Source organism: Hyperolius riggenbachi, chromosome 11 (genome assembly GCF_040937935.1).
Source record: "Hyperolius riggenbachi isolate aHypRig1 chromosome 11, aHypRig1.pri, whole genome shotgun sequence".
NCBI lineage: Eukaryota > Metazoa > Chordata > Amphibia > Anura > Hyperoliidae > Hyperolius > Hyperolius riggenbachi.
The window spans coordinates 53522966-53539349 of NC_090656.1; the positions used below are offsets into that span (position 1 = coordinate 53522966).

General features: G+C 50.1%; 1 protein-coding gene across 2 annotated transcripts in view; it reads right to left on the reverse strand.

Moving 5' to 3' along the window:
- RRAD (RRAD, Ras related glycolysis inhibitor and calcium channel regulator) overlaps positions 1-16384 on the reverse strand; it is a 117038-nt gene that overhangs the window by 25487 nt on the left and 75167 nt on the right. The window contains exon 1 of one of the 2 annotated variants that reach the window (XM_068259858.1): positions 6200-6558. The exons of the other annotated variant lie outside the window; for it this stretch is intronic. Coding sequence (XP_068115959.1) covers positions 6200-6206 — 7 coding nt within the window. The 5' untranslated portion in view covers positions 6207-6558. Of the gene's footprint in view, positions 1-6199; positions 6559-16384 lie in introns of those variants that run through there. 2 annotated transcript variants of the gene reach the window in all.

The window sequence follows — 16384 nt, forward strand, 5'->3', positions numbered from 1 at the left end:
AACTCTGTGTACACCGCTCAGCCAGACTATATACCATTGTTTACTGCCACTCTGATTCTGCTGGGAACAGTAGTACACCGCTCGCTCAGCCAGACTATATACCATTGTTTACTGACACTATATAGCAGACTATATAGCATTGTGTGTACACCGCTCAGCCAGACTATATACCATTGTTTACTGACACTCTGTGTACACCGCTCAGCCAGACTATATACCATTGTTTACTGCCACTCTGATTCTGCTGGGAACAGTAGTACACCGCTCGCTCAGCCAGACTATATACCATTGTTTACTGACACTCTGTGTACACCGCTCAGCCAGACTATATACCATTGTTTACTGCCACTCTGATTCTGCTGGGAACAGTAGTACACCGCTCGCTCAGCCAGACTATATACCATTGTTTACTGACACTATATAGCAGACTATATAGCATTGTGTGTACACCGCTCAGCCAGACTATATACCATTGTTTACTGACACTCTGTGTACACCGCTCAGCCAGACTATATACCATTGTTTACTGCCACTCTGATTCTGCTGGGAACAGTAGTACACCGCTCGCTCAGCCAGACTATATACCATTGTTTACTGACACTCTGTGTACACCGCTCAGCCAGACTATATACCATTGTTTACTGCCACTCTGATTCTGCTGGGAACAGTAGTACACCGCTCGCTCAGCCAGACTATATACCATTGTTTACTGACACTCTGTGTACACCGCTCAGCCAGACTATATACCATTGTTTACTGCCACTCTGATTCTGCTGGGAACAGTAGTACACCGCTCGCTCAGCCAGACTATATAGCATTGTGTTTACTGCCACTCTGTGTACACCGCTCAGCCACACTATATAGCATTGCGTACTCTGCCAGTCAGTGTGTATATTGCTGGGATCAGTAATACTCCACTCACCGTCAACCACTATATGAGCTCAACATGAGTTCCCCAGAGACCTCCGCTGTGAGCAGCACTCCCAACAACAGCAACAGCCAACGCCCCACGCAAGCTATAACATCCACCCCAGCAGCCAGTGGTCAGCAGCAGCCCTCCCCGGAGGAGAACGTTGTGTCCATCAGTCCGTCGCCAGAGCGATTAATGAGGGCTGCCATTGAGGAGATGATGGGGCCTGATGTGGAGGAGGAGGTCTGGCTCAGGCCAGCATCCCAAGTTAATGTTGAGGACGATGAGGGGTCTGTGTCTGGGGATGTTGGGGTGGCAGAGGTGGTGGGTGGGTCAGACTCAGGAAAAGAGTTGTATGATGAGGATGATGATCGGGACCATCTGTATGTGCCTCAGAGTCCGACCCCGGAAAACATGTTGTATCGTGTGTTTAGGTACTAAAATCTGCGTTCCCTCCCAGTAGTGTTGGGCGAACAGTGTTTGCCACTGTTCGGGTTCTGCAGAACATCACCCTGTTCGGGGTGACTATATAGCAGACTATATAGCATTGTGTTTAATGCCACTCTGTGTACACGGCTCAGCCACACTATATAGCATTGTGTTTACTTCCACTCTGTGTCTGCTGGGAACAGTAGTACACCGCTCACCCGCCACTGTATAGCATTGTGCTCTGTGTCACTGCTGACAATAGTGGTACACCGCTCACCCACCACTGTATAGCATTTCTGTACTGCCACTGTACTGCTGCCAGTCAGCGTGTACTTTAAGGATAAGTGAAATGAGGAAGAAATCCGTTGAAAGAGGGAGGGGCAAGGGAAGAGGTGTTTCCCCTGACGGTTCACGTACAGGCCACAGGGGAGCACCCAAGAAAACCCACTCAATACTGCCCATGTTGTCCAGGACAACAACCCTCACAGATCCAAAAGAACAGGACCAGATAATTACTTGGATGACCTCTCAAGCGTCCAGCAGTGGGTTAAGCAGCACCAGCACATCACGCACGAGGTCCGAGTCCTCAGCCAGTTAAAGTCTGGGCTTTCTTTGAAGACTGCACTGAGGATGTTACCATGGCGATTTGCAAGGTGTGCAAGACCCGCCTGAGCAGGGGGAAAAGTATTAACAACCTCTCCACCACCAGCATGAGCCGCCACATTCTATCCAAACATCCCACTCTGTGGGCAAACGCGGCAGGACAGGGTACCACCAGCAACACTGCCTCCCTTGGGTTCACCAGACTCACCACCAGACCCGCCTCAGCAGCAGCAGTAGCCCAGCCATTGCGTGGTTCACAACATTCACAAACATCAGACGATGCTGACACTGTCACTTTCCGGACTAGTGCTCTTGAGGTCTCCCAGTGTTCATCAAACACAACAACCAACAGCCCTTCGGTGTGCAGCGCTACGGTTGAGTTGTCTGTCTCTGAGATGTTTGAGCACAAGAGGAAATTGCCAGCAAATGACCCCCGGGCCGTGGCAGTAACAGCCAGCCAGCATAGCCAAGCTTCTGGCCTGCGAAATGCTGCCATATCGAGTGGTGGAGACAAACAGCTTCAAGGGCATGATGTCAGTGGCCATCCCACGTTACGTTGTTCCCAGCCGCTACCACTTTGCGCGCTCTGCAGTGCCTGAGTTGCATGAGCACGTGGTCAGCTAAATAACCCGAAGCTTGAAGAATGCCGTTGCCTGCAAGGTTCACCTCACCACTGACACCTGGACGAGTTCGTTCGGCCAGGGTCGATACATCTCCCTTACCGCGCACTGGGTGAACCTTGTGGAGCCTGGCAGCGATTCCTCACCTGCTACGGCGCGGGTGTTGCCCACGCCGCAAACAGCTGGATAACAACAGCAGCACCTACCTCTCTGACTCCTTCTCCTCCAACGCATCTCAAAGCTGTACCTCATCCGGAAATGCTAACCCAGCACCAGCAGCAGTAGGATCGTGGAAGCAGTGCAGCACAGCTGTTGGCATGCGTCAGCAAGCGTTGCTGAAGCTGATCTGCCTTGGGGATAAGCAGCACACAGGGGAGGAAATTTGGAGGGGAATAAAGGAACAGACGGATTTGTGGCTGGCACCGCTGGACCTGAAACCGGGCATGAAGCTAGACACCTGGCACGAACTGGCAATGTACGCAATAGAGGTGCTGGCTTGCCCGGCAGCCAGCGTTATGTCGGAACGCTGTTTCAGTGCTGCCGGAGGCATCATCACAGATCGGCGTATCCGCCTCTCCACAGAAAATGCAGACCGTCTGACTCAAATTAAAATGAATCAATCCTGGATTGGAAACGACTACGCAACACTCCTGGACCCCAACCAAGTAACCTGACCGATGAACATCTGGGATGGTTTAGCGTTTCCGGTCCCTGTTTATTGAACCTCTCATCTGTATTACATTTATGACTGCATGGCGGCAAAAAGCATTGCTGCTATATCCGCACGCTTTTTGTCCTCATGCAAGGCCTGGGTTGTTGTGTCTCACAAAGCGTGGCCTTCTCCTCCTGCGCCTCCTCCTGTTCCATCACGTGTGCTGCTGCTGCTGCTGCTGCTGCTGGGTTACCGTTGCCGCGTGGTCCCTGTTTATTGAACCTCTTATCTTTATTACATTTATGACTACATGGCGGTACAAAGCATGCTATCCGCACGCTTTTTGTCCTCATGCAAGGCCTGGGTTGTTGTGTCTCACAAAGCGTGGCCTTCTCCTCCTGCGCCTCCTCCTGTTCCATCACGTGTGCTGCTGCTGCTGCTGCTGCTGGGTTAGCGTTGCCGCGTGGTCCCTGTTTATTGAACCTCTTATCTTTATTACATTTATGACTACATGGCGGTACAAAGCATGCTATCCGCACGCTTTTTGTCCTCATGCAAGGCCTTGGTTGTTGTGTCTCACAAAGCGTGGCCTTCTCCTCCTGCGCCTCCTCCTGTTCCATCACGTGTGCTGCTGCTGGGTTAGCGTTGCCGCGTGGTCCCTGTTTATTGAACCACTTATCTTTATTACATTTATGACTGCATGGTGGTACAAAGCATGCTATCCGCACGCTTCTTGTCCTCATGCAAGGCCTGGGTTGTTGTGTCTCAAAGCGTGGCCTTCTCCTCCTGCGCCACCCTCCTCCTGTTCCATCACGTGTGCTGCTGCTGGGTTAGCATTACCGGTCCCTTTTCCTGGAACCTCTTATATGTATTACATTTATGACTGCATGCCGACAAAAAGCATGTTACCTGTGCAAAGAAAACAGACATTTCCCGCATTTAAAAGACAGTTTTCCCTTTGAAACTTTAAAATCGATTTTCTCAAAAACTATAAGCTCTTTTTGCTAAATTTTTTTTCCCTCTTGTACCCACTCCCAAGGTGCACATACCCTGTAAATTTGGGGTATGTAGCATGTAAGGAGGCTTTACAAACCACAAAAGTTCGGGTCCCCATTGACTTCCATTATGTTCGGAGTTCGGGTCGAACACCCGAACATCGCGGCCATGTTCGGCCTGTTCGGCCCGAACCCGAACATCTAGATGTTCGCCCAACACTAGTGACAGGTGCCCACCATTTTAGGTAGTGACAGCCCCATCCAGTTTAGGTAGTGATGGAACCCCCAGTTAAGGTAGTGACAGGAGCCTTCTTACCAGTTTAGATAGTGACAGGGACCCCCCCCCCCCCCAGTCTAGGTAAAGACAGGGACCCCCCAAGATTAGTGACAGGGTGGTGACAGGTGCCTCCCAGTATAGGTAGTGACAGACCCCTCACCAGTTTAGGTAGTAACAGCTAGCTTAGGTAAAGACTAGGCTTGTGCGAAGGATTTGGGGACATGATCTGCGCATGGAGGAAAAAGGTTTTAGCAATTTATTTGGGAAAGGGTTTGTTACAGTAAGAGTGATTAAAATGCGGAATGTATTGCCACAGGAAATAGTTATGGCAAATTCCATACCTGCATTTAAGAGGGGCTTAGAGGCTTTCCTCAGCCCCAGGCCACCCATGAGGCGGGGTGAGGCAGGTTCCTCCGGCGACCAAAGTGGGGGGGGGGGGGGGGGGGCGGCAGCGGCACCCACCTGGCCGTGCGTGGGGTGGCCACCAACCTGGAGGGGGTAGCAGCCTGGAAGGAGGGGGGCAGCGGTTACAGAGGTGGGGAGGAGGGTCGGAACCCTCACCTGGGTCCCCACCCGGTCCGTGTTCCCCCTCCAGCTATCAGCACTGTGTATAAGTGTCAGCCAGGCAGCGGGTGGGGAAGCAATGACTCACCTCCTTCCGTTCCAGCGGTGCGTTCCACCGCCAATCACTTCCTGCAATGCCGCCGGGGAGCAGGGGTCTTCATCCTCAAGCTTGCCTCAGGCGGCAAAAAGTCTAGAACCAGCCCTGGCTTTCCTTGCGTTGAACGACATCCATTGCTATAATTACTAGGTAATTCACAGTGGTGTTGATCCAGGGATTTTATCTGATTGTCATCTGGAGTCGGGAAGGAATTTGTTTCCCCTGTTGGGGCTAATTGGCCCATGCCTTGTAAGGGTTTTTAACCTTCCTCTGGATCAACAGAGATATGTGAGGGTGCAGGCAAGTGTTGAACTTGATGGATGTATGGCTTCTTTCAACTCAAATAACTACTGTAGATACTATAACTACGTAACCATATTGAGCTATCTGTCGGGAAATGGCTTCCCAATACTGGGGGCACATCGGGCAATCTATGCTAAGGGGGCTTTGTAATACCGGGGGCACAACAGGCTATGTATACTGGGGAAGGGGGGCTGCCTAATACTGGGGTACACATCTGGCTATCTATACTGGGGAAAGGCCACCTCATACTGTGGGCTCATTGGGCTATCTATATTGGGGCTATCTATGTTTGGGGGCTGCATAATACTGGGGGCACATCAAGCTATCTTTACTAGGGAGGTCTTCCTAATACTTGGGGTACATGGGGCTGGCTGTCTATACTGAGGGGGCAGCCTAATACAGGGCGCAAATCAATCTATCTGTACTGATTAAGGGTGCTACCTACTACTGGGAGCATGTTCTGCTATCTATACTGGTGGGGGCCTACCTAATAGTGGGGACACATCTGGCTATCTATATAGCATTTTTCCATTTATGCTATTTTTATCTCATTTATTAGGAACGATAATTCGGATTAGGACACATCATAATGCTAGTCAATGGGCTAGATTTCATGTAATGCAAATTTTCATCTTTTTTTCACCAATTTTTATCAATAGTTAGTATAGGCTGCCCTTGAGTGTTGTGCAGAGAAGTGGACAGAGGTGTCAGGGCAGGTGATTGTCAGGTAAAAGTGAAGGTTTGCTTACCTGTCATTGGTCCTGGAGCAGATTGGTTGGGAGAGGGACAGTCTAAAGACACAAGAATCTCTATGAGTGGGGCACAATTGCATCTGCAGAACTCTGGTAAACGGGTGTGGTTTCTTCCCCCACTTCCTTGTCATGCAATTTATGTGGGTAGTGTCTAGTGTCACCCACTCTGTGTCTGAACTGTTACACTATGCTTTTGACTGACAGGCTAAACATAATTAGTTATGTTATTTATTATTATTGGTTTTCATTGGTTGTAGTATAAGCTGGTTTATCAATGAAGTTGTTTGTTAATGAATACCCCAATTATCCTCTATAATAAAACCCCTATATCCCTGTGTCTCTGTCCTTGTCTCCGCGCTTCCAGACCTGACAGTTTGCTGTCTCTGAACCTCATTGCATTGTGGGAAATAACAGCTTTTTCCAACCGCCAAGAAAGCAACATCTCCCTGTGTGCATATACTTTGGAAAGCGGTGGAGGATGGGCAACCGGGATGCGTCTGTGCACGAGTTTCAGGGGAAGGGGGTCGCGGTTGTGTCCTAACGCCCGTTTACTAACGGGCGGGCCTTTTTACTAGTCTCTAGGCCAATTTTCAGCACACAGGAGTGGAATAGTTGCGCAGCAGTCCGATTGGACAGTATAGCAGTAGGTAAATATTTACCTTGCTGATGTTCGGGGGGCTGCCAGTGCTGAAGGGTGAAAAGGAGGATGGAGGCAACCTCATTAGGATCCAGAGGCTTCCGAATCCCGAGGAAAGTACCCCCATGGGCTGTTTTTTTTTTTTGGGGGGGGGGGGGGGGGTGTTACGCATTTTCTTATTTAGCAAAAAAATTTTATACAGATTTGTTTTAATTACTTCTGGAAATAAGTAAACTTTTACTGAGCCCTTCTAACTTCTCCCCTCCAATACAAAGCATGTCCATTAATCTCCTCCTGTCCTAGGATAACATACGATAATAATAAACTCCTTTCCTGCAAAGGTTTTTATTGTATCTCCATCCTTCCCAGCCGCTGTTGCCACATTATCTGGGAAAACTCCCAGCTTGCCTGGTTACCGGACGGGCAATAAGATCTATTTTTACCACTGGTGATAATAACAGATTACAAGGAAGTGCTGGACTTGCTACACGCTGCTGGTCTGTGTTACTGCCAGGGACATGGTGTAACCCCATCCACTGGGCTTATTTGCTAGGACACTGCGGAGAGCATGGAGGGAGAAGCATGTAAACAACTAACTGGCTTAGAGGCTGCCACACAATGGCATAGGCATTCATTTTAATTACAGCTATAAAGGAAAATTTGGGCATCGCTGGCACCCAATAAATATGCTGGTGTCGGGCCGCCTGCTATATAAACGACGGCTACAAATAGCGGCGCCTCAACCGGCGCCAGCTATTTCATCAGGCACCTTCGACGTAAAAAAAAAAACCTACAAAATTAGTCAGATGGTATTAGCTGTTAAATTTATGTTGTATGTTTAATGCTTCATCCCATAGATGAAAATTGAGTATAATACCACTTTAAAAGGAACCTGATATCAGCAAAATAATAAAAAAAAAATGATACATACCTGGGGCTTCCTCCAGCCCCCTTCAGGCTGACCAGTCCCTCACCGTCTTCCCAGGCTACCTGGATACTCCGCTAGGCAGCCTGGTAATGGTGCCAGTCAGCCCAGGTGCAGTTCGGGCGCGCGCTCCCCCATTGGCCCGGGAGCATTCTGTGCCTGTCAGGCCATGCATATGCGGTACCCCCAACTAGCGGAATTACCGGTGATATCAATATATTTGGGGCTGCACTTTTTTACAGGATAAAAAGAGAAAAAAACCTTTAATGTCCTTTTTGGGGTGATCCACTTCACCCACAATAGATTCATTGTTTATGTAGAAAGGACCATAAGAAACAAGCAGAACTGCAAGGTCATATAGTACAAAAAAATCTCAAAAATCTTTATTTAGTATCAAAGTAATTCCATAAAAAAGTCTCTGTAAGAGGCTCCTTGTTTCAATAGAAAGTATCCAGGAACAGGGGATTATCAATCACAAATAACAATACAAGCTTTAGTACATTCAGTTTAGGCAACGGCACACTCGTTTCGGGCACAAATAAGCCCTTCGTCAGGCCACTGTATAAAGCGCAATCTATAAACCCTATGGATAAAACATGGCAGAAGCATCAAAAGGAGATAAGGGCAACCATCCAGATGGAAATTGCACAATCCTGACGGCTGGCTAATATTTAGCCGTGCAGCTACTGTAGGAGTGCACTCCTACTCTAGCTGCACGGCTATTTAGCACCCAGAGGGTGTAAAAATTGTACCCCTTCCCCCCCACCCCTGTGGACTAGCAAAACCCTTACTCTTTAGGGACAGTGACATAGCCACAGGTCACAAGTAGATCTGCCTACTTACTAGTGACCAGCCGCTCATCTAGGAGGAAGCAGGAAAGCTGACTCCTCCATAGTGATGCTCAAATACCCCTTTTTAAAATTCGAGTTTGGTCGAATTCGAATAGTAAATTATTCGAGGTCAGTCGAATATTCGAGTCGAATAATTTTTACTATTCGATTCGACCTCGGACTTCGAGCTCACTATTCGAGTCGGTATTCGAGCTCACTATTCGAGCTGACTATTCGAATTGGCCTTAAATAGCTTCCAACACTTGTTTTGAGGGTGAATGATGCAAGAAACATCTTTTTTTCCAAGTAACAACAGCAAGTGATTATGTGGGGATGTTCCTTTAAAAAAAAATGTGGAAAGAGAAGTTGTGTCCTAAATTTTGTTCAGTAGTGTTACTGTATATACTTGTTCTTCTTCTTCTTTATCTTTCTTCTTCTTCTAGATCTTCTTCTTCTTCTTCTTCTTCTTCTTCTTCTTCTTCATCATCATCTTCTTCTTCTTCTTCTTCATCATCTTCTTCTTCTTCTTCATCTTCTTCTTCTTCTTCTTCATCATCATCATCTTCTTCTTCATCTTCTTCATCTTCTTCTTCATCTTCATCTTCTTCATCTTCTTCTTCATCTTCTTCATCTTCTTCTTCTTCATCATCTTCTTCATCTTCTTCATCTTCTTCTTCATCTTCTTCTTCTTTTTCATCTTCTTCATCTTCTTCTTCTTCTTCTTCATCTTCTTCATCTTCATCTTCTTCTTCATCTTCTTCTTCATCTTCTTCTTCATCTTCTTCATCTTCATCTTCTTCATCTTCTTCTTCTTTTTCATCTTCTTCTTCTTCATCTTCTTCATCATCTTCTTCATCTTCTTCTTCTTCATCTTCTTCTTCTTCATCTTCTTCTTCTTCATCTTCTTCTTCTTTATCTTCTTCTTCTTTTTCATCTTCTTCATCATCTTCACGTATTTCTCTTTTCAATTTTTTTTTAAAGAAATGCAGCTATTTTTGAGCGTAACAAATAGCTGGTGGGCGCACGCATGTTGGAAGCGCCATTGTATGTGCTCCCTGGCAGTGGAAACACAAAGACAGCAGGAGGTAAATTCAGCAGCAGGAGGAGGAGGATGAGTGTGTGGCAGCAGGCAGTCAATGAGGCAGGCAGCTCGCCGTGACATAATAGCCCTGGTACCTAGCGGTGATACCAGGGCTGTAAATAAACACAACAGGAGGTCCCAGACAGCGGTCGTGCAGCCCACATTGTGTCCAATACACAACTGGGACAACACAGTTTTCAACCCGGGCACCTCAGAAAAATTAAACCTTTTTTTTTTTTTTAATGGTTTTTTGGTTTTTGGTTTTACAACCAATATAGCTATTGTTTGACGTAATAGCTGGTGGCAGAGTGGCAGCAGAAGAAGGTAATTCTGTGTACCCTGGCAGTGGGAAACACAGACAGACAGCAGCAGCAGGAGGAGGAATGGAGGAGTAGGCGAGCAGCTATTGTTTGACGTAATAGCTGGTGGCAGAGTGGCAGCAGAAGGTAAATCATCTGTGTACCCTGGCAGTGGGAAACACAGACAGACAGCAGCAGCAGCAGCAGGAGGAGGTATGGAGGAGCAGTGTGAGTGTGGCAGCAGGTAGGCAGCGTGACATAATAGCCCTGGTACCTAGTGGTGATACCAGGGCTGTAAATAAACACAACAGGAGGTCCCAGACAGCGGTCGTGCAGCCCACATTGTGTCCAATACACAACTGGGACAACACAGTTTTCAACCCGGGCACCTCAGAAAAATTAAACCTTTTTTTTTTTTTTTAATGGTTTTTTGGTTTTTGGTTTTACAACCAATATAGCTATTGTTTGACGTAATAGCTGGTGGCAGAGTGGCAGCAGAAGAAGGTAATTCTGTGTACCCTGGCAGTGGGAAACACAGACAGACAGCAGAAGGGCAGTACACAGCAGCCCACTGTAGGTGTAAAATGTGTGGCTGCAGGCGACGTAATAGTCAAAGTGAACCAGGCTGGCTTAGTGAGCAGGAGCCAGGAGGTGGTAAAGGGTGGTAAGGCACATTAACGATGGTTCCGGCAGCCAGTTCATGTCCCCCTCTCGCCGACAACAGGGGCCAGGAACTCGCCTTCCACCCACGCCTGGTTCATCTTGAGAAACGTCAGTCTGTCCACAGACTTGTGAGACAGACGTGAGCGTTTCTCGGTGACCACGCCACCAGCTGCACTGAAGCAGCGCTCGGACAGCACGCTGGAAGGGGGGCAGGACAGCACTTCCAGGGCGTACTGCGCCAGCTCGCTCCAGATCTCCATGCGCTTGACCCAATACTCCATGGGATCAACAGGGGCATCGCTGTCAAGCCCGCTGTACGACCCCATGTAGTCAGCCACCATGCGGGTCAGGCGCTGGCTGTGACCGGAGGAGGATGCTGCTGCATGCATCTCCTCTCTAGTCACTGCTGCCGGAGCCTCTACAGTCCTGTAGAGCTCGTGGCTGAGAGACAGCAGGTCTGTGGGGCGCTTGCTGCTGCTGGATGCAGGCACCTGCTGCTGCCTCTGTGCTGGCTGCTGGACAGTCGAGGTGGAAGGCTGGGGGAAGGCTTCCTCCAAGCGCTCAACAAGGGCCTGCTGCAAGCTCCTTATTTGTTGCGCTGGGTCTCCTCCTGCAGGCGGCAGGAACTGGCTCAACTTCCCCTTGAGGCGTGGGTCCAACATCATGCTGATCCAGATCTCCTCCCTCTGCTTCATCTGGATCACCCTGGGGTCCCTGCGCAGGCACGTCAGCATGTGCGCTGCCATTGGGAAGAGGCGGGCCACGTCTGCTGGCACATCGACGTCAGTGCTGTCCTCATCCTCCTCCTCTGCCGCCTCATCCTCTCTCCACCCCCGCACCAACTCAGCTGCGCTGTGCTGATCCCCCTCATCAGCAGCCAGGTCAGGGACCTCCACCAAGTCCTCCTCCTCCTCCCCCTCAGAGGTGGACTGCGCAGCTGGTTGCCGCTCCTGCTGGTCCAAGGCTGCCGCTCCCTGTTCCAGCAAAGCATCGAGGGCCCTGTTCAGCAGAGAAACCAGGGGCACCCACTCGCAGACCATAGCATGGTCCCTGCTCACCATGTTTGTGGCCTGCAGGAAGGGAGCCAGCACAAAGCACACCTGCTGCATGTGCCTCCAGTCATCATCGGGGACGATGGACGGGATGTTGCTGGTCTTGTCCCTTCTCTGAGCTGCGGAAACAGTGGCCAGGGCAAGGTACTGTTTGACAGCGTGCCTCTGTTCAACCAGACGCTCCAACATCGCCAGGGTGGAGTTCCAGCGAGTCGGAACGTCAAGGATCAGCCGATGGCGTGGCAGATCCAGCTCCTTTTGCACGTCTTCCAGGCTCGCACAGGCTGCAGCCGAGCGCCGGAAGTGACGCACAACATTCCTTGCCGTTTCCAGCAGTTCGCCCATCCCCTGGTAGGTGCGCAGGAACTTCTGCACCACCAGGTTCAGCACGTGGGCAAGACAGGGGATGTGGGTCAGGTTTCCCCTGTCTATTGCGGCAACCAGATTGGCCCCATTGTCGGCCACCACCTCTCCGACTCTGAGGCCTCTGGGGGTCAGCCAAATCCTCTCCTGCTTCTGGAGTTTGGCCAACACATGGGTTGCCGTCAGCTTGGTCTTCCCAAGGCTGACCAAGTGCAGCAGCGCTTGGCAGTGGCGGGCCTTCACGCTGCTGCTGAGGCGGGGGGTTTGGCCAGGTGTGCCGGAGGATGGCAGAGGATCGGAGGAACCTGCTGCAGTTCCCCTGACCCTGCGGGGTGGCACCACCCACTGTGTTGCTGCTGCTGCTGTGCCCGCTGCTGCTCTCCCATCCTCACCCCCTTCCACCAAGCTGACCCAGTGGACAGTGAAGGACAGGTAGCGGCCTGTCCCGAAGCGGCTGCTCCAGGAGTCCATGGTGACGTGGACCCTTTCACCAACCGCGTGCTCCAGCCCTCGCTCCACATTGGCCATCACAAAGCGGTGCAGTGCAGGAATGGCCTTGCGGGCAAAGAAGTGTCTGCTGGGGAGCTGCCAGTCTGGGGCTGCGCAAGCAAGCAGCGCACGAATGTCGCTCCCCTCCTGCACGAGCGTGTACGGCAGGAGTTGGGAGCACATGGCCCGTGCCAGCAAGCCGTTCAGCTGCCGCACGCGACGGCTGCTGGGAGGCAGAGCCCTAACCACCCCCTGGAAGGACTCGCTCAAAAGGCTCTGGCGTGGCCTTTTACTGACACGGGAATCAGCAGACACAGCAGAGGAGGCCACTGAGGACTGGCTGCCAGAACAGGCCTCAGTGTCGGCGGCAGGAGTTGCAGAGGGGGGAGGAGCAGTGCGTTTCCGCACTCCTGCTGGTGCTGCTGGAGGAGCAGGAGGGCGGGTGGCTGCTGTTGCTGCTGCTGCTGCTGAAGGCTGTGCAGTGATGGGTGTGGTGCCACTGCCAGCACCAGATGCCTTCAGCCTCTGGAACTCCTCATGCTGGTGGAAATGTTTAGCCGCAAGGTGGTTGATGAGCGAGCTGGTGCAGAACTTTAAGGGGTCTGCACCTCTGCTCAACTTCCGCTGAGAGTGGTTGCAAGTGGCGTACTTGCTGTACACAGTGGGCATGGTGAAATATCGCCAGATTGGTGACTTAAACATCCCCCTACGGCATGGAAGCGCTGCTGCCTGTCTCCCTGTGGTGGTTGGGGGGGGGGCTTGGGGGGCTTGGGTGCGGCTGGTGGTGGTACTGGCAGATGCTGCTGCTGCTGCTGCTGAGCCTAAGACACCAGCAGGCTGTGGGACCTGCCTACTGCTGCTGCCAATGCTTGCAATGATGCGCCTCCTTGCAAGGCCCACAAGAGCATCCTCCTCCTCAGAGCTGCTGAGGACGACATCCCCTGGAGGTGGTGGCACCCAGTCTCTGTCTGTCACCGGGTCATCATCATCCTCCCCCTCCTGAAACATGTCCTGCTGGGATGAGGACCCCCCAAACTCCTCTCCTGATGCATGGATGGGCTGCTTGACTGTCGCCACAGTCTTGCTGTCCAATCCCTCATCCCCCAAAGTGCCCATCAGCATCTCCTCCTCAAGATCGCCAACAACAGCAGACAATTTACTCATGATGCCTGGGGTCAAAAGACTGCTGAATGACAGGTCGGTGAGTGACGGTGAACTGGCCTCCTCCCCAGACCCTGCTGGGCGGCTGCTGCGAACAGGGGTGGTGGTGGTGGTGGTGGTGAGGGTGGAGGCCTCGGATGCAGAGCTGATGGCGGGCTGCTCATCCTCCGTCATGAGTTGCACCACAGTGTCTGCATCCTTTTCCTCAATGGGACGTTTCCGACCCGGCTGGAGGAAAATGGGAGCAGGTGCTACACGCTGCTGCTGCTGTGTCTCTGCAGCGTGAGTTGCAGATGCTCCTGCTGGGCGGCGCCCAAGGCGTCCACGGCCAGTGGCTATGGGAGGAATGTTAGCCACTGACGCTGCTGCTGCTGCTGCGGAACTGTGCATGGTGGCGCGCCCGCGGCCGCGGCTTGCCACAATGCTGCTCCCTCTCCTCCTGATTCCCTTGCTGCCCTTCCCCTTGCCCAAACCGCGCTGGCTGCCACTTCCAGACATCTTCAATGTTTTGGGCGTATAGAGAAAAGTTTTTTAAAAGGGCGGCTGAAAAGTGGGGTACTTTAATGGAGTGGGTTGGTTGGTGAGGTGACTGAGTGAGTGTCCCCTAGTACAGTAAGTAAGTAGTAACAGTCAGGAAGTACAACTAGCAGTTACAATAATCAGTAGTAATCACAAGTAAATTTAGTGTGTGTACACTCAGACAGTGAGTGCACGCACGCAGGAGCTAGTAGCCTATGGACAGTGACTGAGTGTCCTAGACTCCTAGTACAGTAAGAGTAAGTAGTAACAGTAAGTAGAACTAACTAATTACGATAATCAATCAGCGATCAGAAGGAAATGGAGTGTGGGTGTGTGTACACTCAGACAGTGAGTGCACGCACGCAGGAGCTAGTAGCCTATGAACACAGTGACTGAGTGTCCTAGACTCCTAGTACAGTAAGAGTAAGTAGTAACAGTAAGTAGAACTAACTAATTACAATAATCAATCAGCGATCAGAAGGAAATGGAGTGTGGGTGTGTGTACACTCAGACAGTGAGTGCACGCACGCAGGAGCTAGAAGCCTATGAACACAGTGACTGAGTGTCCTAGACTCCTAGTACAGTAAGAGTAAGTAGTAACAGTAAGTAGAACTAACTAATTACAATAATCAATCAGCGATCAGAAGGAAATGGAGTGTGGGTGTGTGTACACTCAGACAGTGAGTGCACGCACGCAGGAGCTAGAAGCCTATGAACACAGTGACTGAGTGTCCTAGACTCCTAGTACAGTAAGAGTAAGTAGTAACAGTAAGTAGAACTAACTAATTACAATAATCAATCAGCGATCAGAAGGAAATAGAGTGTGGGTGGTGTGTGTACACTCAGACAGTGAGTGACCGCACGCAGGAGCTAGTAGCCTATGGACAGTGACTGAGTGTCCTAGACTCCTAGTACAGTAAGAGTAAGTAGTAACAGTAAGTAGAACTAACTAATTACAATAATCAATCAGCGATCAGAAGGAAATGGAGTGTGGGTGTGTGTACACTCAGACAGTGAGTGCACGCACGCAGGAGCTAGAAGCCTATGAACACAGTGACTGAGTGTCCTAGACTCCTAGTACAGTAAGAGTAAGTAGTAACAGTAAGTAGAACTAACTAATTACAATAATCAATCAGCGATCAGAAGGAAATAGAGTGTGGGTGGTGTGTGTACACTCAGACAGTGAGTGACCGCACGCAGGAGCTAGTAGCCTATGGACAGTGACTGAGTGTCCTAGACTCCTAGTACAGTAAGAGTAAGTAGTAACAGTAAGTAGAACTAACTAATTACAATAATCAATCAGCGATCAGAAGGAAATGGAGTGTGGGTGTGTGTACACTCAGACAGTGAGTGCACGCACGCAGGAGCTAGTAGCCTATGAACACAGTGACTGAGTGTCCTAGACTCCTAGTACAGTAAGAGTAAGTAGTAACAGTAAGTAGAACTAACTAATTACAATAATCAATCAGCGATCAGAAGGAAATAGAGTGTGGGTGGTGTGTGTACACTCAGACAGTGAGTGCACGCACGCAGGAGCTAGTAGCCTATGGACAGTGACTGAGTGTCCTAGACTCCTAGTACAGTAAGAGTAAGTAGTAACAGTAAGTACAACTAACTAATTACGATAATCAATCAGCGATCAGAAGGAAATAGAGTGTGTGTTGTGTGTGTACACTCAGACAGTGAGTGCAGTGCGCACACGCAGGAGCTAGTAGCCTATATGAACAGTGACAGTGAGTGTCCCTACGGGTACAGTAAGAGTAAGTAGTAAGTAAGTACAACTAAATAACAATAATCTATCAGTAATCAGAAGGAAATAGAGTGTGTGTACACACAGACAGTGAGTGAGTGCACACACGCAGGAGCTAGCTAGTAGCCTATAAACAGTGACAGTCAGTGAGTGTCCTACTCCTAGTACAGTATAACTACAATACTATTAGTAAAGGACAGCAGAAATACTGGTATAGATGAGAGAAATAAACAGAGGACAGCTGCCCACAGAGGCAAGGCCCCCCTGAGGCCTAAACCTGTAAGCTTGCAGCAGCTGCCTGTCTCTAATGTAACACACAAGCTACTAACTAAAATACAATGTCTATCTAACTAACAACAATATAGGTGTATATGGCAGGTGTAGGTGAGCAAAAACGCTAGGTAAATGATCAC